Here is a 21,338-nt window from a genome sequence, read left to right on the forward strand (position 1 = left end):
CTTGGGCCTCGTCGAGGCTCTGGTCAGTGATGTTCATGATCTGTTGGAGGATCTCACCGATGTCCTGCTTGCGGGGCTCGTTCTCGCCCCCTGTGGGGGCGTCCTGCGCGTTCATGTAGGGCTGAGGGGGCATCAAGCCGCCGCCAGTGTGGCCCATCATTCTACCGGGGTCGTCCATGGGGGCACCAAAACAGCACTAGGAAATGGACGCGCTTGACAGCATACGTAAACAAAGCGGGAGGATGTTTGCGGGATGGGTAGTAGAAGCGCAGGCGCCGGTGGAAGAATTTTATGGATCTTAGCAAATGGGGGATTGGAGGAGGGGGAGATTTATGGCCTTTGGATGATATTCAAATTTTGGCACGGATTGGAAGTTGGGAAGAATTTACGAAAACGGGAATCGTTCATTTTTCTCACTTACACACGTATTGCGTAGTAAATGAAAGCAAATTACGCCGTTTAGAGATTAAAACAACAAAATTCTTGCTAAATTTTTAGTGTTGAACGTTTCTATAATTTTTAAAAAAATGTCAAAATTTTTGATTAAACAATCAGCACTACCAACTGTAGAAGAGTCTTCCATTGACTTAAAAAACACTAAATTACAATTTTCAAAAAACTAATCTTTTTAGCAAAAAATTATCAACTGTCATTATATTCCCTCTTGTTTTTACATATTTTTGCTGCAAATATATTGAACGTTTTCATACGAAACGAAATAAACATTTAATTAAGATGTAGTCACGTGACCTGAACTAATGACGTTGATTGGTTCCCGACGCGTTACGTGGCTTAATCCCCGCTCCTAATTGGTTATAGTGAAAAAAAATGCCTAATTAAAATATTTATTTGGCGTAAAATTACAATTTCTTAAAACTTAATCCCAGTATTTGATAAGTCCGTCCCACCCTGCTGTCACTAACTTACTCGGCTCGTGTGGATGCCATAACACACTGATACAAACATTATCGTGTGCTTTCCATTTTTTATACAATTTTGTGGTTTTCCAATCCCAAATGTAACACTTGCCATCGGCGTCACCCGATACTAAATAACTACAAAACATGGTTGAAAAACAGTCACGTTAAAAAAAAACAAACCTCAAATCTGGCGAAAAATCAAGCGTGCAGGCATACCCGGCCACCATATGCCCTGTAAACGTCTTTTTTCTATTGATTTTGAACCGATTTAATGCCGAGAAAATGACAATTTTGTTATCCATGCTTTGACACGCCAACCATTTTCCATTAGGAGCCGATGTAACAGCAGGCATACTGTGCATAGTCGGATCTGCTATATATTTCATATCTACGGGGATGTCCCACTCCCAAACTCTCAAACTTTTGTCGTCAGAAGTCGTGACAAATCGGCGATTGTCGTCGACGAACGTGATTGAGTTAACGGCTCCTAGATGGCGGTCATACTCTTGCACAATATCGCCAGACCTTGTATCCCACTGTAAAAAAACTATGACTCTTACACCGAAAAAAAAAAGAGAAAAACATACACAAATAATTTTTTTATCGGAAGTTCCAGCAACAAAGAGGTGTTGTTTGTTCTTATCAGGGTTAAATTTGACACAATAGGGGATTTTCCGGCTTGAAAATCTTTTAACGACTTGACCAGTCTCAGTATCCCACAATTTGATGTACCTGTCGTAACCTAAAATACAAAAAATGTGATACTTTTAACGTAAATACAAAAAACATACCAGCTGAAAGAAACAATTTTCCCGAATTGTTGAAACAAATATCCCGAACAGCTTGCTTGTGGCCATAGTAGGTGCGAACTAATCTCCTCTCATTATAAACTTCCCATAACTGTAAAAATTTAATGATTTCGAAATTAAGTTGGCAACATTGAGTGAGCTACCTTAATTCTGCAATCCATGCTAGCCGACAGTAATAAATGTGCCGTTCGGGGGAACCACCGAATGGCCGCAATTCCTTTCGAGTGCCCCGTCCAGGTGTGAATATGTGCTTTCGGTAGGAAACACTTCTCCGGGGGGCTGTCTGATTTCAAATTGACACCAACATCCTGAGGGGGGTGTAGAAAACTCCTGCCTTGATAATCAACAGCATCTGGAACTGTAAAAAAATCAATTTAGAGCAAACTTCTTTGCAATAATTGTAGTTACTGTGTAGTATCGATTTTTCTTCGATTGGTTTGTCCTCTGAAGGTTTCCCCTTTTTGTTCTTTTTAGACAATAATTCATCCAACTCTGCTGCTTCCTCTTCTGAAGGCTTCATAACCCTTTGTTCGTCCACAAAGCCGCCCCAAGGCCCCAAAAACCCCTCAATATCGCTAGGGTCATTATTCTTCTTTCTTTTTCTCTTGTCTAAAGGCCTCAGTTTTGTTGATTCGAAAACTGTCTTAGCTTCGGGATTAATATCGTCACATTGACCAGTCGTCGTGACAACTTTCGTGCCTTCGGCGGCACTACCCACAGTGGGGTCCAGTGCGTAACCAAAACTATTAAACGTCCGTCTTTGGTTCTCGAATTGAAACTCATTTACATAAGCTGGTTCAACGTAGCCTGAAAGTATGTTTCTGGTACATTGTTGTTGTTGGGTTTTGAAAGGGTTCTCAGGACCCACCATGGGCGAGAACAACTCCTCGTATTTTGGGTTGAATGTCACTTCTTGGGCGTTGGGGTCAACGTGTTGAATGCATTCTTCGGACCCCTGCAAATCATTATTTCAAAAGAAGATATACAAGTGCAAATACGCACCGTGGGTAACACAACAGGGGCCGCACACACTTGTAACTTGTTTTTGACCGAAAATTCGGGATCGGGGTCCACAGACTTAACCTCTTCTTCGTCACTGTCGCCGTAATCTTGCAACGCTAACATTTTCCACAGCTGAGATACTCGAGAATCTCTTAATTGCCCAAATTGGACACAATTATTGAAATTTTCAAATTAATTTCAACACAAAATCAACAAACTAAAAACTGTCAACTGTCAAAATCACACCATTGAGCAGGGGCATCAGTCTAAAAACATTAAATTCACCATATCTGAGCTGTAAAGGTTGCCAGATTTACACCTTTTTATTAATTTATTAATATTGTGAGATAATGATTCAAATTTTTCTAATACTGTCGAAGGTTTACGTTTTTTACATAAGTCTCGCCAATTTGCTAAAAAACGTGCTTAAATGCGATAAATTAAAAATTACACTATTTTTGGTCTAATAATTCTGTATTTTTGCCTTGTTTTTAATGAATTAGGTATTTACGTCTGTGTTTACGTTCTTATCTAAAAAACATGCTAAAAGATCTAAAAAAAGCAAAAATAATAAATGGATTTTGTGTTTTCCTTTGGTTCGTTTTGCAAAAAAGTGAGGTTTTAGTTTAAAAAGGTGTCTAAAGATTTAAAAAAGGTAAAGTAACCAAACTTTGTTTTTTTGGGCTTATTTTTTTGTCAAAATTTTACGAGCTAAATCGATTCAAAAACAAAATAACATTTATTGCAAATAAAAAGTCCCTAATTAAAAAACTGAATTTAACACAAAATAAGTTAAAATAAATTTGGTAGGAAGAAAAAGCTTTTAATCTAATTTGTTAATTTTTTTGCTAGTTTTAGCACAATTTTTCGTTTTTGTCTCTACTTGTAGAACTCTTAAACGCACTAAAAATACAAAAATAATCCAATTTTTGGCCCAATTTTGTAAATTTTTGGTTTGTTTTTAACAAAATAGTTCTGTTTCTGGCTCAAAACGTACAAAAACTCGTCAAAAAAGTAAAAAAATTCAAATTATTGTGTCCCTTGAGAATTGCGCAAAAAGTTAATTTTACAAAACGTAGGCACATTGCAGGTGCATTTCTAAAAAATTATCAGATATTACTTACAAAAATTTTCACCATATCCCCTAGACTAGACCAGATGTGGTGAAATTTTACAAGACCTGGCAACATTGCCATATAGTGACGCTCTATTTCTAGAATGTGATTTACGATTTAATATAGCATTAATTTTAATAACATTTAAATCATCATAGGACACAATAAAACACAAAACTTGTATAACTTGTAAAATTGTAATTTTTTGTAAAAATTTATTAATTTGTTGGTGGGCTTTGTGCAATCTACCTAAGTTCTTCCGTCTGTAGTTTTCAAATCTGTCACTTGTCGTACTTGTCACTTGTTAACTGTCATATTTTTTGGTTATCTTCGTTCCAGTTTTAGCAAGTTTCGCCGTTTTTACTATGTTTTATGGCGTTATTAGCCAAGAAACATTGATTTTTGAGGAACTTTGATGTACATTTCGTGTTAGAAACCCTGAACAGGCACTTGACCATCAAAGTTTAAAATGTCTTCAGAACTGGACCAATGGATTGAAATAGTGAAAGATTGCAAGTATTTGACCGAAAATGACTTGAAAAAATTGTGCAGTATCGTATGTGATATCCTTTTGGAGGAGTCTAACGTGCAGCCTGTCTCCACTCCTGTGACAGTTTGTGGCGACATCCACGGCCAGGTGGGCCCTTCTCGCGCTCTGGGTCACTCTAAAGTCTTATGTTTCAGTTTTATGACTTGGAGGAGCTTTTCCGGCAAGGGGGCCAAGTTCCTGACACCAATTACATATTTTTAGGCGATTTTGTTGACAGAGGGTATTATAGTCTTGAGACTTTTACCAGATTACTGACTTTAAAAGCTGCATTTCCAAACAAAATTACTTTGTTAAGGGGCAATCATGAGAGTAGACAAATTACGCAAGTTTATGGGTTTTATGATGAATGTCTGACGAAATATGGCAACGCTAATGCTTGGAAATACTGTTGTTCTGTGTTCGATCTGCTTACTGTCGCTGCTTTAATCGATGAGAAAGTGTTATGTGTGCATGGGGGCTTAAGTCCAGACATTAAAACGGTTGATCAGATTCGGACTTTAGAAAGAAACCAAGAAATTCCACATAAAGGTGCCTTCTGTGATTTAGTTTGGTCGGATCCTGAGGATGTGGACACGTGGGCGTCGAGTCCCAGAGGGGCTGGGTATTTGTTTGGGGCGAAGGTCACTCACGAATTCATGCAAATTAATGCGCTGACATTAATTTGCAGAGCTCATCAATTAGTTCACGAAGGTTGCATTTTTTCATTTTACTTCTTGATAATTTAGTGTGTCTTTTAGGCTATAAATACATGTTTGATGATAAGCTGATAACAGTGTGGTCGGCCCCTAATTATTGCTACCGGTGTGGTAACATTGCAAGTATTTTGGAATTCCAAACCACGGATAAAGTTGAACCGAAATTATTTAACGCCGTACCCGACAATGAACGAGTTATTCCAAGTAGAAGTGTGACTCCGTACTTTTTGTAATTTTACGCCGCTAGAATCAATAAATGATTTTCAAATTTGGCGCGTTTACCTTACACTTGCGCATTGCCAACCTGACAATCCGTCTTTTTCCTAGTGACGTCTGTCAAGTGATAGACCACATTTGTGTATTTCTGTAGATATTGGAATTATCTACAGTCATCCTTATTAAATTTGACTCGAAAAATGGTTCAAAAGAAAGTAAGTGGTGCATTTGTCTTGATGGTGTTTTAATTTTTCATTCATTTGAGAAAATTTGGGCTATGGATGACATAACCTCAAAATCTTTGTTGTGGCAAATTTTAATTTTTGGTTTTAGCCGAAGAAGAAGACCGGTAAGAAGGTGGCGGCGGCCCCTCTTGCGGTGAAAAAAGTCGAACAGAAGAAAGAGGTGAACCCCCTTTTCGAAAAAAGGACGCGCAATTTTGGCATTGGTATGTATCGCCCTCTTTGGGAACACCATTCTGAGGTATTGTTAACTAGGCCAGGACATACAGCCCCCTCGTGACTTGTCCCGTTTCGTAAAATGGCCCAAATACATCCGAATTCAGCGCCAGAAGGCTGTTTTAACAAAACGACTCAAGGTGCCCCCACCGATCAACCAATTTAGACAAACCCTTGACAAGCAAACCGCAACTCAACTCTTTAAAGTCTTGGAAAAGTACAGGCCGGAGACTGAACTGCAGAAGAAGAACCGTTTGAAAGCGGCTGCTGAAAGCAAAGTAGCCAAGAAAGAGGAAGCCCCCCAGAAAAGACCCAACGTTTTGAGGGCTGGTACCAACACTGTGACCAAATTGGTTGAACAGAAGAAGGCACAATTGGTGGTGATTGCCCATGACGTTGACCCTATTGAATTGGTTCTCTTCCTCCCAGCTTTGTGCAGGAAAATGGGTGTCCCCTATTGTATCGTCAAGGGGAAAGCCAGATTAGGCCTTTTGGTCAGGAGGAAAACTTGTTCAGCTGTAGCATTAACAAAGGTACAAGAATTTTTATTGATTTTTTATATATTATTTACGGTAAAATTCTAGATTGAATCAGGCGATCGTAGCAACTTGACGAAGATTATTGAAGTCGTCAAAACCAACTTCAATGATCGTGCTGATGAGATCAGGCGCCATTGGGGCGGTGGGGTTTTGGGGTCGAAATCCGCGGCCCGTATCGCTAAAATCGAGAGGGCGAAGGCAAAGGAACTCGCCCAGAAGCAAGGTTAAGAAATTTCCTGTTATTGAATTTGTATGCAGGTCGATAAATATAATAATTTCTAAAAAAAAATGTTGTTTGTTTTGCAAATTGGGTTCCATAACGTTTTATTGTACATTTTTGAGTTTCTAGGACCTCTAGAAATGATAAAAACATTAGACGGGTCAATTTTAAAGCTCAAATCTTTTCGTCAAGTTATTGGTCGAAATCACCCACAAAAATCCAAAAAATTCGTAATTTATAATAACAATTGAAGTTTTATGCCCTTTTTTAAATCTAGAAATTTTAGTAATGTAAAAAATGTTATTTGTTCAGTTTTAAAGTTGTTTTTTGTTTTTGGTACCGAATAAAATTCAAATTTTGCGCCTATGTGCACCAATCAAAATTCAGGGTCTAATCACACGACCGCAAAAAGGGATTTTCTATTTGTTCTTACTACTTGATACCGCTTGATACGCGGTATGTTAGTGGTATGTTGAGCAGTATGACGTCACGGTATGTGTGTACAAAGCGCTAAATTTAAAATCTAGGGAGTTTGTCGCTGTTGATGTGTTGAAGTTGGGTGGTCATATTGATTGTCACTTGTCTTTACGATTTAATTCAATTTTGCTGGATTTTAATACAGAACTCATTCTAAATCAAAGTATTTTATAAAAATAAGTGCTTTAAAATCTAATTTTAGGCCAAAATGAAGCAATTTTTGCTATTTTCAATCGATTTGACCCAATTTTAAGCCAAAAATCACCCTAAAGCAAAATATTTTAACAAAAAAATGCTTAAGTAACAGTTTTCCGCCAAAATAAAGCAATTTGAGGTACTTTCAATCCAATTTTGATCGAAATCGTTCTAAATCAAACTTTATAAAAATAATTGCTTCAATCCCAATTTTACGCTGAAATGAAGCAAATTGTGCTATTTCCAATCGATTTGGCTTAACACAAGACATAAGAACAGAGGTTAGGATCTGTTGTCAAAAGCTAAACAGCTGTTTCTTACCAAGATACCGCTAAACAAGGACAGAGCACATACCTGCGCTTGAGGATGGTAAGTTCGTGTATGTTGACCGGAACATACCGTGACGTCATTGTGACAAATCGAAAACGGTTGGTATGTTGTAGTATCATGTGGTATCAACCGGTATGTACAAATAGAAAATCCCTAAAGTCACTCAATTGACATTTAGTTTGACAGATGTAATTTTTCAGTGAAATATTACAAACTTTTCCTTAATAAATAAACAGTTTGGACTATTGAGAGGGTAAGAGGAAATCGTTTTAATAAATGTGGACAAAAATGAATTGTTTTCAGACACATTCCAAGTAATGGCGGGTTGTGTCCCTTGTTTCATCATTCCCCTTTTATTATTCATATTTCACAGATATATTCAACCCATTATGTTAAAATACTGGAATCCGTGGGAAAATAAATCGATAAAAGCTGAGACTCTTAAAGAAAACAAGACAGAAACGCAAGTAAAAGGCGACGTTTTAGAAAAGAAAGAACTGTGATGAACTTTTTTTGCCTAATTATTGTTTTGTAATTAATGAATTTTAAGTAAGGTCGTTATGGTGTAAGCTATCGTAATTATTATTCAATAAAAGAGTATTCGAAATGTTACATTTTTCCTGTAAATAATATTCAGTTTAAACTAGTTAAAAAATCAAAACACAAAGTAAGTAGAATTTTCTCTAATATTTATATAATGAAATCTGCAACACATTTTCACATTACCTTCATTTTTTCAATAAAAATAATAAATCGACTTGAAAAATCTTGCTATTTAGGGAATTTTGTATTTATAGCATGTCGATTGGTACCTACCTGACAATTCAAATTGTCAAAAAATTTTTAAATCACTACGATTTTAATTTCGGAGTTTCTAAACAAACATTTACGAATTATTCAAGTTATTTGAAGATCACATTTTTGGGAAGAACTGCAAACTGCAAGAGAAATGAAAAGGTGAAAAAAATTAAAAACGTCTTATTTACACACTGTACAATAAAAAATCGTACTCATCTTAAAACTTCTAAACTAACTCAAACTTCTATACATAAAAGTCACTCGCCATGTACTTTATCAAGAAACGAATCAACGTCAATTTTCTTCAAAAGTTTTAAATTATTCTCAAAAGCTTTCGCTTTCTTTTCCGTCTGTTTCTCACTCTCGCTATTCTTCAGCTTCCTCTTCCTACCCCTAAAACCGAAGAAATAAAACCAATCAAACCTCAAAAAACCATTACCCCTTGGTCCCCTTTTCGGGCGAACTATCCCTCACATCGGCCAAAAAAACATAGTCCATAAGTTCGTCATCCTCATCGTCGAGTCTCTTCTTCGGCGTTGAGGCTTTCGCTCGGGGTTTGAGCTCAAAAATGGACTCAAAAGGGGTCCACTTTATGATCATTGTCACTTCTTTATCCAATTCGTCGAAAACTTGCGCCGACATACTCTTCTTCAAAATCTCAAAATTGTACTTGTTTAAAGCTTTCCTCTTTATCTTATCAGAATGAACCACGGATTCCAAATCTTGGTATATTTTTTTATCAAAGTTTGGACCAGATGAGTCCGATTTAGGACTATCCAAACACTCCTCTTGGTTCACTTTTTGAGGCGATTTATTTTGAACCAAGTGAATCCCTCTTTCGGCCAACCCATGAATCAACTTTTGCGCTTCCGCATCCTCCACTGCCTCCTTCTTCACACTTTTCCGTCTCCCTACTTTCGGTGTTTTCGCAGTTTTCCGGCTAGTCCGCGGTTTTCTGGCCGCTTTTGGCGGGTTTTTGATTTTGTCAATTGTGCGTTTTCGCACGATTTCTAGCTGGGTTAAAATGTCCTTTTTGCGCGCTTCCTCATCTAGAGTATCCTTCACTGGAACCTCATTGATTATGTTATTAATACTAGAAGTTTCAGTTTCTTTAACATCAGTCTTTTCGATGACAGTATGTTCGGGCGAATCTGAATCCGAATCCGAATCCGACGAACTCGAACTCGTGGGATGACGTTTCAGAAGATTCAAATTTTTCTTACCAATCACACTCTGGTTGAATTTTTTCAAAGTGGTTTGCGGTTTTTCCGGTTCGGTTACAACCTTGGCTTGCTCGATCACAACATCGCTCAAGATTTTCAAATTTGTGTGCTTCTCAGGAGGCGGTGACTTGTTATTTTCCAGTCTTTTGCACTCTTCTATCAACTGGTCTAGGGACTTGTTTTGTTCAGTGTCGGAAGGTTGGTAGTACGAACTAGATGTTGAATAATCAGTTGAACGCTGATTATAAGGACCTAAATCGCCCGGAGTCAAGGCAAATCCGGGCGTAATCGGGATTTTGGGGGTAGGCATTGATATTAAATCGACGCCCTGGAGCTGCTCCTCCAAAACCTGCGAAAATGGCGTGCAACAGTTTGTATTAGAGACCGGACCCGGAGTTTTCGGGATTGTGTCTTTGACCGGAGTTTGCATAGTTGTTGACTCTTTCTTCTCTTCAGTTTTTTCCTCCTTCTCTTTAGTTTTTTCCTCCTTCTCCTCAGTTTTTTCCTCCTTCTCCTCAGGCTTTTCCTCCTTTTCAACCTTGCTAGGTTGTGACTTCGGTTTAGGGTTTTTCTTCGTCGCAACTGTTCGTTTTTTCTTAGGAGTGGGGGTTCTATTGACACAACCTAACACCAAATTCCTTAAATCCGAATCCCAAGCCTTCTTCTTTGCTCCTTTCTTCCCGTTGATTTTCGACCCTGGCGTTGAAAAATCAAGATTGCGTACGTGAGAGGCGGCCTTGGAGGAGGGGCTTGTGAACGTGGGCGGGGCCTCGGTAATTTTCGTCGTCGCTTTGGGTTTGATCAGTTTCGTACACTTTTTCGGATTATCTGCGACAATTGTTTGATTCGTAAAGTTGGTACAACTTTCATCGTTAACAATTATAGTAGGCATTGCCATTATGTCATTCTCTGTTATGTTTTTTACTGTTGGCACGTTCACGTTTATCATTGGTTGATTATTAACGATGTAATATTGCTTAGGTGCGGCTTCAGGGGGCATTATTAGGAGCCCCCCTCCTGTGTTGAAATAAAGCGGGTTTGGGGCCATTGGGGGCGCAGCCCCTGACGATTTCAGATAAGAGTCGAGGGTGCCATCAAAAAGGTACACCTCGCCCCCATTTTGCGGTTTTGGGGGTTCGGGAGGAGGCGGGTCTGTGTTTTGTGCCGCCTCGATTATGGAACGCACGGCGTCATTGGTATGGGCGTCCATTGGGTCCCCACTTTTGTCAGCATGGTGGGCGGAGCTACTGAAAAAGGGTGGGATAAAGATGCGGCGCTTAGTTGCACTAACTTACGTGGATTTTTTTGATTGGTTGTCAAAAGGGGGCGTTCCGATAATCTCATCTATTAGTTTATTGTACACCGGGTCTTCTTCAGTCCTTTGCACCACTGTTTTAATAATAGCGTCCAGTTCTTTCGCCGCACCAGCACTGACATGTTCTTCTGTGGTATTTCTGCCAGTTTCAGGCGTATTCCTGACTATGTTAATAGTTTCAGCAATTTTCTCATGCAATTCGTGATTTTCTAACAAAGTTTGAGTTAAAACCTCAGAAACATCCATAATCTCCTCTTTATCTTTGCTTTTATTTCTTGTAGATTTCTTCTTTGGTGTTTTAGTAATTGCAGGTTCATTTTCTTCGGAATTATTCCCAGGTAGAGTGTGTGCTGGCGTCGTGTCTACTTCGCTACCAACACTTGAACTTATCACGGGGGTTGAAGTGGCCACAGTTCCCGTTTCTTTATCCAACAAGAACATAATTTGATCAACCAGTGAAGTTCTGCTATGTGTCTCGTAGTAATTGGTCTCCTCAAGTCGGCCTTGAACTGAAAACAAGTGATTGGTGCATTGAGATCACGTGTGTACGCCCCCTCACCAATTGAGTAAATCATAGCATACTCTTCAAGAAAATCAACAAGACGCATTCCAGACACACGAGTAACAAAATATTTTCCCATTTTGATATTTTGGTTGTTTTCGGTAAAATAGGGACAGTTTTTGAGGAATTCGTCAATCACTGAGTATAATTTTTCACTTTTGAGGTAACCTGAATCAAACAAAAGAATGTAAACAATAATCCCGCCAATAATAGACTCACCCAAAACTAAGGCCGCTATTTGTGGTTGAGTAAATTCCATTATTGCAAAATATCGCCCTTTAGACACTTATTTCAGTAAAATTAAAAATAAATAGAACTCCTAGTAAATTGTTTATGAGAAAGAAAAACGCAAAATATAACCTCACACTTTGCTGACGCCACTGAATTTAGAGACGCTTGAATTTAAACCAAAGAGTTTTTATTGCAATTTGAGCACAAAGCATTAAACACACTTCAAAAATAAAAAGCTCATCATTTTTAATGTAGTTTCGGCACTAATAATTTCAAAAACTAATCAAACTTCCACATAAAAACAATCCAGTAATTATAAATGACAGCATTTTGAATAAAGCGCGGGGACGACATCTGGTGCCCAATTTGGTACTAATCTAATTTTTCGAATTACTACTGAATTTAATTAAGTTAAAAATGTTTTTCGAACTGTTGAGCTAAAAGTGGATTTATTTAAGATTGTTTTTATTTTTAATATAATTTATTTAGTCGTTTTATTACAATTCGCTACATTAAGAATTCTGTGGTTGCGAAGCTCGGCTTGACGTAACACGTGTTTTGGTTTTTGGTTATAAATTACTTCAAAATCGTTTTAATCACAATTATTTAGGCACAGAAATGCCTAAATCAAAACGCGACAAGAAAAGTAAGTGTTCCACTGATAAAACTGTACTATATGGTTTGCTCTTCCAGTTTCTTTAACCAAGACAGACAAAAAGGGGCTCGCTCTCAAGCAAAAAATCGTGGAAGATGTCCGAAATTGCGTCGAGAAGTTTTCCAGTATCTACGTTTTCACTTATAGAAACATGCGAAATGAACTAATGAAAGATGTTAGAGAGCAGTGGAAGCCTAGTAGATTTTTCTTTGGAAAAAATAAAGTCATTGGTGTAGGTTTGGGTAGGAATAAAGAAGAGGAAGTGGCGGATGATTTACATAAAGTAACGTTTGATTACTTTTTGTGTATTTTTTTTTGATTTTTATTTTGCAGGTTTCACGTTGTTTGAAAGGCCAATGCGCCCTTCTTTTCACCGATTGTGCCAGAAATGAAGTTCTTGAGTGGTTTGAGAGTTACAGTTGTGAGGATTTTGCCAGATCTGGGTGTGTGGTTGATAAAACTGTAACGCTACCTGAGGGGCCTCTTAAGCAATTTCCACATTCAATGGAACCGTATTTGAGACAGTTGGGGATGCCTACGAAACTAGAAAGAGGTGATTTAGCCACATTTTAATAAATAATTTTGTTACGTTTTTTTTTAGGAGTTGTTACTTTAATAAAAGAGTTTGAAGTGTGTAAAGAGGGGGGCGTATTGACACCAGAACAGGCGAAAATTTTAGAATTTTTAGGACACAAATTGGCCATTTTTAAACTTGATTTGAGAGCGGCGTGGATCAAGGGGAAAGGGTTTGAAAGACTCGATGGGAGGAGTGAAGATAATGATGAAAATATGAATGAAGATGAAGATAATAATTAATTCTCATTTTATATAATAACTAATAAAGTTATAAGAAAACGATTTTATACTTTTAAACCTATTTTTATATGTATTATTATTTATTACTTCTTTTATAAGTATTCTTAAGCCGTATTTTGGCGCTTATCAAGTTAGACAGGGCTGCCAACGTTCGAAAAAATCAGACCACTAAAAAAATTACTCAGATTATTGAGGTTATATCAAAGGTCTGTTATTATTGTATGTGAATTATTTATTTACATACACCAAAAAAGTAAGAGCTGTATGTTTAGTTTTTGATTAAGTTTTTTAATTAATAAAGTTGTAATTATGAACGATTTTATATTCTTAAACCAAGTTCGTATTTTGGCGCTTGTTAAACTACACAGGGCCGCCAATGTTTGAAAAATCAGGTTACTCAGATTAGAGGTTATATCAACGTCAAAAGTTTATTATTATGTGAATTATTTATTTCTACCGAAAAACAGAAGTGCTGAATGCTTTAGTTTTGATTCAATTTTTTTAACATATTGCCAAAAAATTGTGTCTGTAAGTTTTGGAAGTTGTGAATTTACGTTTCAGTAATGTAAACAATTCCAGGAAAAATGTCATTGATAAAAGGGGCCGTTTCGGGGCCCAAACGCCAGTTTAAAGAAAAAATTGTACAAATTTACGAAACACTTTTTAAAGGGGAAGCTTTACCAACTTCTAATACCCAATTCTGGAATGAATTCTTTTTATTGAAGCCCAAAACTGGCTACATTGACAGTGAAATTCAAAAAATGTCTCAAGAGCAATTATTTGTAGCCAAATCAAATCTAAATTTGCTGGTGAATAGTTGTATTGAAACTCTAAACGATCAAAACAACATCAGAGTGGTTTATGCAATGCAAACACTGTGTGCTGTAATACACGCGATTTTTCGAAAATCCACAGAAATCGACTCAGACATGTTTTTGATAGGTTTTGAAAACAGTGAAGAGAAAGTCCAAGTGTTGCTTTCATCATGTCAGAGCTTTCTTGAAGGTTGATTGTATAAAAACCGGCAAAATGATTTTACAAATTGCGATTTTCCAGGTGATGTGGCTCATATCCTGAAATGTTTATCCTTGAAACTGCTCTTGATTCTCACAACTCGGACTGAAAATATCGACCAAAACACTTTAGTTGAACACGTGATGAATACATCACTTTTTGAATGTCTTTTAAAACTCCTTTGTCACAGTAAAACGCGTCAAGTGCACGGTTACGATGTTGTATTGTTGTTGACTTTACTTGTAAATTACCGAAAATACGACGCTGCCAATCCGTACGTTGTAAAATTGTCGATTTTAGATGACGAATTGGCTTTGAACGGTTACGGCCAAGTAATCACGTCATCGTTGTGCGAATTTTGTAGTCAATTTAATAGAGAATTGATRGAGAATCAGCACACCTCTTGGCTGACTTCGCTCACAACGATGGTGGGCAACATTTTCATATCSGAAGAGGGTGTTTTAAGGACGCAACAAATGAGAGCAAACAATGCGTATTTGTTGGCGTTTTATGAAGCCATTCATTTGAACAGGAATTTTATAACGACTTTGGCCCACACACAAATTGACGGGAGTTCTCCACCTTCCCCTATCAATACGCTAAGTCCTGGAAGTAGTCCGGCGGACATGACGGCTATTAACTTGAGTTCGCAGCCTTCTAATCTCTTAGTTGTATTTTTCCAATACTGGTAAGTTAATTACTAGATCACAATTTTGGAATCTCATTCTCAGTGGTTCCCCAATTCAGGATTAAGTGCACTGTGTCTTTTTAATTAAATTAACAAAATAAAACAAGTCATTTTAGTGCAAATTAAGTTTATTGTGCATCGCTCGTTCTTCTTCATACATTTTCGAACTGACAATATAATCACGTCCTACTTTATACAAAACGTAATAATTAAAAAATAGGATAAAAGTGATCGAAATAATATTGTACCAGACGATACTGCGCACCAGTAATACCAACTGAAGCAAAACCATGGCCACATGAACCGATAACAAAATACTCAACGAACAACTGGGATTTTTAAACATGAGATAAAACCTTGAATATGTCGTATTTCCCGGTTCGCTAGCATTGCACTCCCCTTGTGCTCTATACAAGTCCCTCCCGTGTTTGACTAGGGCCCCATAAGGCCACAAAGTCTCCTCATTCCAGTTATTGTTCACCAGTAACATATTTCGGGTCTCTAGTTTGTCCCAAATGCCCAAATGTAGTGCTGATCGATGCAAAATATCGCAGTAACGTAAGGACAAAATATGGGTGGCGTAAGCCACGAAACTACTCAAAAAAATAAAAATTACGTGTTGAGTGGCCCAATAAACATCGTAATGAAGGTGATTCTAAAAATTCCATAACTTATTTCTAATAAAAGATTAAACAATAAATACCTGAGCAAAACAACAAGGAATAAAACCAGTATAGTAAGCATTGACGACTGAACTGAAAAGAATCTGTTTCATCCGATTGTTGAAATTTGTTTTGAGATTTTAAACTTCTTCACGAACTTTTGAAGCATTTGAACGACAAACATGCAATGGCGGAATTGAGGACGAGTCCAAGTCACCAATTCAAAAAATGCGGTAACTTTGCATCCAAATAATATCAAATATACAAGAAATCTTCAATTGGGTAATTAATTCAGCTTTAATTAATTCAAATAACAAGACTTGCGGGAAACACAAATCCATATTATTCACAATTGGGTGATTCTGGATCACAAATGATCCTATTAAAAATCTCTTTATTGTAATTCGGATCTCTTAATGCGACAAAGTAAAAAGTAACATTTCTCATACATACTTTCACTTAAAAACTTATTGGTAAAAATATCGTTCATTTCAGTTCTATTGTAATGCAAGACACCAAGAGTGAGGCCGGCTTGAACACCGTCAAACTCTGCTTCCTCATCCTTTGTTGCATCACAGAGGACCAATACGCCAACTCCTTGATGCACGACGTGGGTCTCGCCTTCAAAGTGTGCCTCCACAAACTCCCTATGCGCCATAGAAAAGTCTCACCGGACCAGACCACCTCCTCACAGCCCCTAGTCTGCTCCCTGCTAGGTTCCCAAACAAATCGTAATGTTTGCAATTCCAACCAATCACATTTCAGACTTGTTGGTTGAATTTTTCCTCAGCCATATGATGAAGAAGTTTCCTATCGAACTCTACGTCTTGTGCATAAGCGTCCTGCAACGCATTCTTTGCTACCAGAAACGGTGCAGAATTCGACTGAACTACGTGTGGAAGAACCTGTGGGCGGCTTTACTCCTAGTATTACGGTTTCTACTCCAACACGAGAATTATCTAGCGAAAAAAATGAATATCATCGACTTGTCGATGAAAATAGTCAACATTTTTAACTTTTTCATAACGTACGGGGATACGTTTTTGCCAACACCCGGCAGCTACGACGAATTGTATTACGAGTTGATTCGCATGCACCAAATTTTTGATAACATCTACTCGATGGGTGAGTTAACGCGCCCTCTGGTGGCCACTGACATAATTTGTTTCAGGTCTGCGTTACTCGACTGTGGAGGGAGAATACAAAGACGACGCTTTAAAGCTAAACAACAGTCTGATCAACGTTCGAGCAATTATTAAACACTTTGCGCCAAAAATCGAACAGTGGCTCATTGCTGCCAACCTATCGACGCCAACCGAACAGCAAATCCTCGACGTTGTCAAAAAGAATTATGACAGTCTGACTCTGAAGTTGCAAGACTCCCTAGACCAGTATGACAGATATAGTGAGAAACCAGAACACGTAACCTTTTTCACACACATGGTGAAGACTATAGTGTCTGATACGAGTAGCAGTGTTGGGATGACGTTAGCCAACTTGCAGAAAAATGAGCTTATAAATGAAATAAAATAAAGACTTTAAGACTTTATTGAGAGTTTTCTATCCGGTTTTGGTTCCACACGTCTTCGTAAAACCTCGGGTCGCTTATTCGTAAACTCGTGCGCTTGTAGAAGTAATAATAAATCGGAGTTACTGAAAAAACTCGTCATTTTGGAACAGATATTAAGTCAACTTACGAGTCCTTTGACCGATAAATAGGATAAAAAGTGGGGTCGTCCACATAAATTTCGCCGTGTTGTTCCACTGGACGACCAAAAACCATATTTGAAGAAATATAGTCATAAAAAAGTACAATAAAAATATTAACAAGCTAACGTGGAATTTTTCATAAAGAAGGTCAATAAGACCGGCCTAAAACAATTTCGTTATTACTTGACCCGAGTTTCACAAAAATAGTTACTTGGAAAGCATAAGTTGAAAAAAATGACACAAATAGTGTCCCCAATGAGATAACAAGACAAGCACATTGAATTCTGAAAGGAAAATCTACACACGTGTGTTGTAATTAGACATTACTCACATTAGTAGTATTAAAGAAAGCCCATTATTTTGCCGCACAAGGACTGAAAATATGTTAATAAAAAAATCAACAAGAAATAGCACGGTTTGTAATGCCAGCATTACACGGTAGCGTTTTATTGTTAACTTCATGTTTTAACTTGTTTTAGTTAAAACTTTGTTACAATATGACATTTGTTTATGTTGACATTTTCAGGTTTCAGTATTGATTTTTCAGGCGTTACAAAAGCGCTCGCGCAAGACGATTAATTTCGCCATTTGAAATTAACCAAAAATAATTGTCAAAAATTGATTTTTTAATCGATATTTCGACATGAATCACGGTTTTAAATATTTAATGACTGAAAAATGTTATTTATTGATGAATTTTGTTGTCATATTTGAGCAGATACAAAGCTTATTTATTATTAGAAACTTGAAAAATTAAGACTTTAATGTGTTGTTTTTTTTAATTTTTAAACTGCAATAAAGTGATACCGTTTTAAAAGTTGTGCTTGCTTTTAATAAAAATGCTAACGTAATCAATCAGTTTACTAATTTAAGAACAGTAACTGACGTAATGGAAAGTAACAAGAGTAAATAAATGAAAATGTTGCAATTTTTTATAAAACTCGCTTCATGTTTCTCTCATCTCCCCTATGAAAAATTTGAGTCCCGCCCCCCAACCTAGAGACATTTCACTTTCCAACTCCGAAATCTAGTGACATTTGTTGTCAAGTGTTGGCATCGATGCTTGTGGGAGTTTGTTTTTGATTTTAATATAAATAGCAAAAAAATCAATTTAATAAACAAAAACTTATAGTTGAAACAAACTTCGCTGCGTGTTAACATCCAGCGTGAAACCCAATGGAATTGTGTATCCTTTTCTGAGCCCCGTGTCAAGAACACCCCCAAACGGCGTCAAAATGGGTTAAAACGAGCACCACAGTACCATGGCAGTGAGAATTTGCATCGAAATAGGACACGAGGCATCTCTCCGTACCAAAAAGACTCAAGAAGGCTTCACCCATGATTGGGAAGTGTTCGTGCGAGGTTGCGACGGTGCGGAGATTCATTATTACATTGAAAAAGTTGTGTTCTATTTACACGAGACGTTTCCGAAGCCAAAAAGGGGTACGTGACTTGTCGCACTTTGAGACGCTTCTAACTGTGTGTTTCAGTGGTCAAGGAGCCCCCATATTCCGTGAAAGAGTCAGGCTATGCGGGATTCAACCTCCCGATTGATATTTACTTAAGGAACAATAATGAGCCGAAGAAGATCAGATTTAACTATGATTTGCACTTGCAACAGTCAGGGCCCCCCATCATTAAAGTGCAAAAGGAAAAATACGTCTTTAATTCGGTCAATGACGAATTTAAAATGAAACTATTAAAAGGGGGTGCAACGGTAGTATTGTCAATTGTCGAGAGTGGGGTTAGTTTTTTGTTTTTGTCTAGATCGGAAGCTCGTCTAGTATGCAAGATGCGAGTGATAACAGATCGTCAAACGATGATAAGAATCAAATGACAAATAAACCGAAATTGAGCGGATCCGACATGAAGAAACAAAAAATCAAAATTGGAGAGCCTTGTAGGGACTTCCAGGAGTTATTTGGGTCCCCTATTAACATGTCCAAGAGCTCGGAACCAAAATTGACAGTTACCAAACCTGAGAGCAAAGGTAATTGAAATTAATTGATTAATTACTTAATTAATTTATTAAGCTGTAGAGAAGTCGCGGACGAAACACAGCCCCCATAAGGACAGTCACAAGGACAAAGAGAAATCGAAAGACAAGACCGACTCTGAGAAGAAAAATAGAGATGAAAAGAAAAAAGATAGGTCAAAAGACCATGAACGAAGTAAAGAGAGAAGTACAAAAAAATCCCCACGGCCCAAAAGTCCTAGTCCAAAAAGGTCGTCCAGTCCTCGCTTTTCTAGTCCACCGGTTTTGAAAAAGGAATCGAAACACAATGATAAAGAAAAAAGGGACAAAAATGAAGAACGAAAGTCGAAAAAAGAGAAACGGAGTAAAGAACACAAAGAGAATAAACATGGAGATGGTGAACAAAAAGTAGACGACCACAAGGATAGTAAAATTAAAAGTGACTCGAAAAAAGAGAGCACGAAAAAAAGTGAAAATCCAGCCAACTCGCCAACTCACAGGGTACGTAAATCCAAAAATTTAGTTTATTTATCCGAAACTTTTATTTTAGTTTCCGGAAACCGAAAAAAAGAAGGATAAACCGAAAGAGAAATCTTCTTCAAAAGAGGACAGATATTCGGAAAAGTACAAACACAAGAAAAAAGATAAGGAAAAGCGCGAGAAGAAAGAAGAAAAGTCGTACAAGTCTGAGAAAAAGTCTGAAAAAATTCCAACTGAAACTAAACCGAATTTATTCAAAAGTGAGCCCCCAGCAAAGAAGGAGAAAGCTTATGTTAGTCCAGTCCGGGCCACGGTCGACGACGAGTCCTCAAACAGTTCAACAACGAGTTCAAACTCGTCCCTTGTGGAGAAGAAAGTCAAAAACGAAGCGGTGAAAGTCAAGGAAGAGAAAAATCAGAAATTGAAGAAGGAAAAAGGCTACCAAGAGAACACAATCAAGTGTAAACGAAAATCGGACTCGGCGGATGTGGAGGAACCCCCGGAGAAAATCCATAAAGAGCATGGGATTAACAATAACTCGGATTTGGAGCAGGAGAGTAAGCCAGTGTTGCCAACACCGACTGAAGAGGTGAATAGTTTGTTTCTCTGGCTTTTGTAAAATTGCGCTTTTTGCAGGAAGAGGACTATTTCGGGTTGTTGCGTGACCTCCAACACAAAATAATGGGCCTCAAGGACAACTCAGATCTCCAGAAAGTCGTGAAGTTGATCGCCGAGACCGGCCGATATGAAGTATCAGCTCACACTTTTGATTTTGATTTGTGTCTGTTGGACAGGTCGACTGTTCAACAATTACAAGACTTTTTCGCGAGCGAAACTTAGTTAATTTTAGGTTGCAATATTTTGATTTTAGGACAATTCTCCAGGTTTTATTGGAAAAGTGTCATCTTCTGTTATGTACCTGTTTTAAGGAGTTTTAGAATAGTTGTTTCTCCGTCAGGAGAGTGCATTACGTTGTCAGTTGTTTTTACACATTTTATTGTACTTGTACAGTGATAAATACTATTATTTTTGTAATATTACAATTGTAGCAAGTTATGTAACCACCGTTTCATTTTTAAACGTAGATATTGTTATCTAACATATTTAAAATGTAACAAGGATCAGTGTTAAATAAGCATTACTAATTTTAAGTTTTTGACGGAACTGTTAGAATTTATTGATTTAAAGTTTTGTAATAATAACAATGCCGGACCTGTAATTTATTTGACCGTCTTAGCAATAAAAATAAGTGTAAAATATTGAATTTTTCAAAAATAATTCAGAAGAATGAACCCTTGAACGGGTTGCCTGGCCTGGTGAAAATCACCAGATATGGTGATTTTCATGCTAGTAATTTGGTGAAAATCAAAAATTTTGAAAAAATTCTAATATTTAATTCTTCAAGTAATATATGATGATTTTTCACGTTATTTAACTTGATTTTTCCATAAAATTTTCTTAAAAAAAATTGGAAAACCATCAAATTAGTTCTATTTGTTCTCTACAAGGTTTTACCTAAAATAACAATTCACTTTTTCGAATATTTTTCGTTAAAAACAAGCCGGAAATTTTACAAAATAAGCAAAAAACGCAGTTAATTTTGCCTTTTTCGAGTGTTTAAGCACGTTTTTGATAAAAACAAATATGGTGAATTTTTTTTATTGAGCTGACGACACTGACGCA

At 37.3% G+C, this 21,338-nt stretch overlaps 10 protein-coding genes across 15 annotated transcripts in view; 5 read left to right on the top strand and 5 right to left on the bottom strand.

The window, feature by feature from the left end:
* LOC123010187 (homeobox protein extradenticle) overlaps positions 1 to 503 on the bottom strand; it is a 1,746-nt gene extending 1,243 nt beyond the window's left edge. The window contains exon 1 of the mRNA XM_044406885.1: positions 8 to 503. Coding sequence (XP_044262820.1) covers positions 8 to 178 — 171 coding nt within the window. The 5' untranslated portion in view covers positions 179 to 503. The remainder of the gene's footprint in view (positions 1 to 7) is intronic.
* Positions 504 to 831: 328 nt separating this feature from the next.
* Positions 832 to 2,998, bottom strand: LOC123009750 (pre-mRNA-processing factor 17). The gene is made up of 7 exons (XM_044406258.1): positions 2,732 to 2,998; positions 2,138 to 2,684; positions 1,873 to 2,087; positions 1,712 to 1,820; positions 1,508 to 1,662; positions 1,101 to 1,456; positions 832 to 1,055 (listed from the first exon to the last, which is right to left on the bottom strand). Exons 1-7 carry the CDS (start codon positions 2,852 to 2,854, stop codon positions 878 to 880), a joined length of 1,683 nt encoding a protein of 560 aa, XP_044262193.1. The 5' UTR covers positions 2,855 to 2,998; the 3' UTR covers positions 832 to 877.
* Positions 2,999 to 3,935: 937 nt separating this feature from the next.
* LOC123010320 (serine/threonine-protein phosphatase 6 catalytic subunit) lies at positions 3,936 to 5,360 on the top strand. Its single transcript, XM_044407126.1, has 3 exons — positions 3,936 to 4,483; positions 4,531 to 5,086; positions 5,134 to 5,360. Exons 1-3 carry the CDS (start codon positions 4,316 to 4,318, stop codon positions 5,322 to 5,324), a joined length of 915 nt encoding a protein of 304 aa, XP_044263061.1. The 5' UTR covers positions 3,936 to 4,315; the 3' UTR covers positions 5,325 to 5,360.
* A 10-nt stretch (positions 5,361 to 5,370) lies between these two features.
* On the top strand, positions 5,371 to 6,591 carry LOC123010321 (60S ribosomal protein L7a). Its single transcript, XM_044407127.1, has 4 exons — positions 5,371 to 5,522; positions 5,641 to 5,755; positions 5,805 to 6,298; positions 6,350 to 6,591. Exons 1-4 carry the CDS (start codon positions 5,508 to 5,510, stop codon positions 6,530 to 6,532), a joined length of 807 nt encoding a protein of 268 aa, XP_044263062.1. The 5' UTR covers positions 5,371 to 5,507; the 3' UTR covers positions 6,533 to 6,591.
* Positions 6,592 to 8,092: 1,501 nt separating this feature from the next.
* On the bottom strand, positions 8,093 to 11,967 carry LOC123009557. Of its 5 annotated transcripts, none has more exons than XR_006413022.1 (6): positions 11,644 to 11,967; positions 11,422 to 11,592; positions 10,843 to 11,371; positions 8,764 to 10,794; positions 8,522 to 8,717; positions 8,093 to 8,464 (listed from the first exon to the last, which is right to left on the bottom strand). XR_006413022.1 is itself a non-coding variant. In XM_044405945.1 (6 exons), exons 1-5 carry the CDS (start codon positions 11,681 to 11,683, stop codon positions 8,582 to 8,584), a joined length of 2,907 nt encoding a protein of 968 aa, XP_044261880.1. In that variant the 5' UTR covers positions 11,684 to 11,967; the 3' UTR covers positions 8,449 to 8,464; positions 8,537 to 8,581. The 5 variants fall into 5 exon arrangements, 3 of the variants coding, with proteins under 3 accessions (XP_044261880.1, XP_044261881.1, XP_044261882.1); XR_006413023.1 differs by having other exon boundaries at positions 8,517 to 8,717; XM_044405945.1 differs by having other exon boundaries at positions 8,449 to 8,464; positions 8,537 to 8,717.
* Positions 11,968 to 12,030: 63 nt separating this feature from the next.
* On the top strand, positions 12,031 to 13,183 carry LOC123009856 (mRNA turnover protein 4 homolog). The gene is made up of 4 exons (XM_044406405.1): positions 12,031 to 12,301; positions 12,349 to 12,593; positions 12,644 to 12,863; positions 12,912 to 13,183. Exons 1-4 carry the CDS (start codon positions 12,274 to 12,276, stop codon positions 13,124 to 13,126), a joined length of 708 nt encoding a protein of 235 aa, XP_044262340.1. The 5' UTR covers positions 12,031 to 12,273; the 3' UTR covers positions 13,127 to 13,183.
* Positions 13,184 to 13,506: 323 nt separating this feature from the next.
* Positions 13,507 to 17,039, top strand: LOC123009573 (armadillo-like helical domain-containing protein 3). The gene is made up of 6 exons (XM_044405977.1): positions 13,507 to 13,654; positions 13,706 to 14,131; positions 14,183 to 14,828; positions 15,986 to 16,206; positions 16,256 to 16,615; positions 16,662 to 17,039. The coding sequence occupies exons 2-6, from the start codon at positions 13,711 to 13,713 to the stop codon at positions 17,021 to 17,023; spliced, it is 2,010 nt and encodes a 669-aa protein (XP_044261912.1). The 5' UTR covers positions 13,507 to 13,654; positions 13,706 to 13,710; the 3' UTR covers positions 17,024 to 17,039.
* LOC123009574 (transmembrane protein 39A-like) lies at positions 14,939 to 16,519 on the bottom strand. Its single transcript, XM_044405979.1, has 2 exons — positions 15,532 to 16,519; positions 14,939 to 15,483 (listed from the first exon to the last, which is right to left on the bottom strand). The coding sequence occupies exons 1-2, from the start codon at positions 15,601 to 15,603 to the stop codon at positions 14,941 to 14,943; spliced, it is 615 nt and encodes a 204-aa protein (XP_044261914.1). The 5' UTR covers positions 15,604 to 16,519; the 3' UTR covers positions 14,939 to 14,940.
* Positions 16,964 to 17,741, bottom strand: LOC123009575 (transmembrane protein 138). The gene is made up of 4 exons (XM_044405980.1): positions 17,532 to 17,741; positions 17,412 to 17,484; positions 17,188 to 17,362; positions 16,964 to 17,143 (listed from the first exon to the last, which is right to left on the bottom strand). The coding sequence occupies exons 1-4, from the start codon at positions 17,660 to 17,662 to the stop codon at positions 17,037 to 17,039; spliced, it is 486 nt and encodes a 161-aa protein (XP_044261915.1). The 5' UTR covers positions 17,663 to 17,741; the 3' UTR covers positions 16,964 to 17,036.
* A 509-nt stretch (positions 17,742 to 18,250) lies between these two features.
* Positions 18,251 to 20,914, top strand: LOC123009714 (protein AF-9). Of its 2 annotated transcripts, none has more exons than XM_044406199.1 (6): positions 18,251 to 18,643; positions 18,691 to 18,917; positions 18,968 to 19,190; positions 19,234 to 19,676; positions 19,726 to 20,244; positions 20,292 to 20,914. In XM_044406199.1, exons 1-6 carry the CDS (start codon positions 18,463 to 18,465, stop codon positions 20,493 to 20,495), a joined length of 1,797 nt encoding a protein of 598 aa, XP_044262134.1. In that variant the 5' UTR covers positions 18,251 to 18,462; the 3' UTR covers positions 20,496 to 20,914. The 2 variants fall into 2 exon arrangements, with proteins under 2 accessions (XP_044262134.1, XP_044262135.1); XM_044406200.1 differs by having other exon boundaries at positions 19,240 to 19,676.
* Positions 20,915 to 21,338: the final 424 nt, after the last annotated feature.

This window comes from Tribolium madens, unplaced genomic scaffold (genome assembly GCF_015345945.1).
Source record: "Tribolium madens isolate multiple individuals breed KSU strain unplaced genomic scaffold, Tmad_KSU_1.1 Scaffold_7;HRSCAF=85;Tcas5.2_LG10, whole genome shotgun sequence".
Classification (NCBI taxonomy): domain Eukaryota; kingdom Metazoa; phylum Arthropoda; class Insecta; order Coleoptera; family Tenebrionidae; genus Tribolium; species Tribolium madens.

Bases quoted from the DNA above. Each gene is read 5' to 3' on its own strand.
- LOC123009714 (XM_044406199.1), top strand. From the start codon at position 18,463: ATGGCAGTGAGAATTTGCATCGAAATAGGACACGAGGCATCTCTCCGT. The intron at 18,918-18,967 runs GTAGTATTGTCA...GTTTTTGTCTAG, and splicing joins TATTAAAAGGGGGTGCAACG to ATCGGAAGCTCGTCTAGTAT. The intron at 20,245-20,291 runs GTGAATAGTTTG...CGCTTTTTGCAG, and splicing joins TGCCAACACCGACTGAAGAG to GAAGAGGACTATTTCGGGTT.
- LOC123009856 (XM_044406405.1), top strand. From the start codon at position 12,274: ATGCCTAAATCAAAACGCGACAAGAAAA. The intron at 12,302-12,348 runs GTAAGTGTTCCA...TTGCTCTTCCAG, and splicing joins ATCAAAACGCGACAAGAAAA to TTTCTTTAACCAAGACAGAC. The intron at 12,864-12,911 runs GTGATTTAGCCA...GTTTTTTTTTAG, and splicing joins GCCTACGAAACTAGAAAGAG to GAGTTGTTACTTTAATAAAA.
- LOC123009557 (XM_044405945.1), bottom strand. From the start codon at position 11,683: ATGGAATTTACTCAACCACAAATAGCGGCCTTAGTTTTGG. The intron at 11,593-11,643 runs GTGAGTCTATTA...TGTTTGATTCAG, and splicing joins AATAGCGGCCTTAGTTTTGG to GTTACCTCAAAAGTGAAAAA. The intron at 10,795-10,842 runs GTAAGTTAGTGC...ACCCTTTTTCAG, and splicing joins AACCAATCAAAAAAATCCAC to TAGCTCCGCCCACCATGCTG.
- LOC123009750 (XM_044406258.1), bottom strand. From the start codon at position 2,854: ATGTTAGCGTTGCAAGATTACGGCGACAGTGACGAAGAAGAGGTTAAG. The intron at 2,088-2,137 runs GTAACTACAATT...ATTTTTTTACAG, and splicing joins AGAAAAATCGATACTACACA to TTCCAGATGCTGTTGATTAT. The intron at 1,821-1,872 runs GTAGCTCACTCA...AAATTTTTACAG, and splicing joins GCATGGATTGCAGAATTAAG to TTATGGGAAGTTTATAATGA.
- LOC123009575 (XM_044405980.1), bottom strand. From the start codon at position 17,662: ATGAAGTTAACAATAAAACGCTACCGTGTAATGCTGGCATTACAAACC. The intron at 17,485-17,531 runs GTGAGTAATGTC...TTTTCCTTTCAG, and splicing joins CTTTCTTTAATACTACTAAT to AATTCAATGTGCTTGTCTTG. The intron at 17,363-17,411 runs GTAACTATTTTT...AAATTGTTTTAG, and splicing joins TTTCAACTTATGCTTTCCAA to GCCGGTCTTATTGACCTTCT.
- LOC123010320 (XM_044407126.1), top strand. From the start codon at position 4,316: ATGTCTTCAGAACTGGACCAATGGATTGAAATAGTGAAAGATTGCAAG. The intron at 4,484-4,530 runs GTGGGCCCTTCT...CTTATGTTTCAG, and splicing joins GTGGCGACATCCACGGCCAG to TTTTATGACTTGGAGGAGCT. The intron at 5,087-5,133 runs GTTGCATTTTTT...TGTGTCTTTTAG, and splicing joins TCATCAATTAGTTCACGAAG to GCTATAAATACATGTTTGAT.
- LOC123009574 (XM_044405979.1), bottom strand. From the start codon at position 15,603: ATGAAACAGATTCTTTTCAGTTCAGTCGTCAATGCTTACTATACTGGT. The intron at 15,484-15,531 runs GTATTTATTGTT...TGGAATTTTTAG, and splicing joins TTCCTTGTTGTTTTGCTCAG to AATCACCTTCATTACGATGT.
- LOC123010321 (XM_044407127.1), top strand. The intron at 5,756-5,804 runs GTATGTATCGCC...ATTGTTAACTAG, and splicing joins GACGCGCAATTTTGGCATTG to GCCAGGACATACAGCCCCCT. The intron at 6,299-6,349 runs GTACAAGAATTT...GTAAAATTCTAG, and splicing joins CAGCTGTAGCATTAACAAAG to ATTGAATCAGGCGATCGTAG.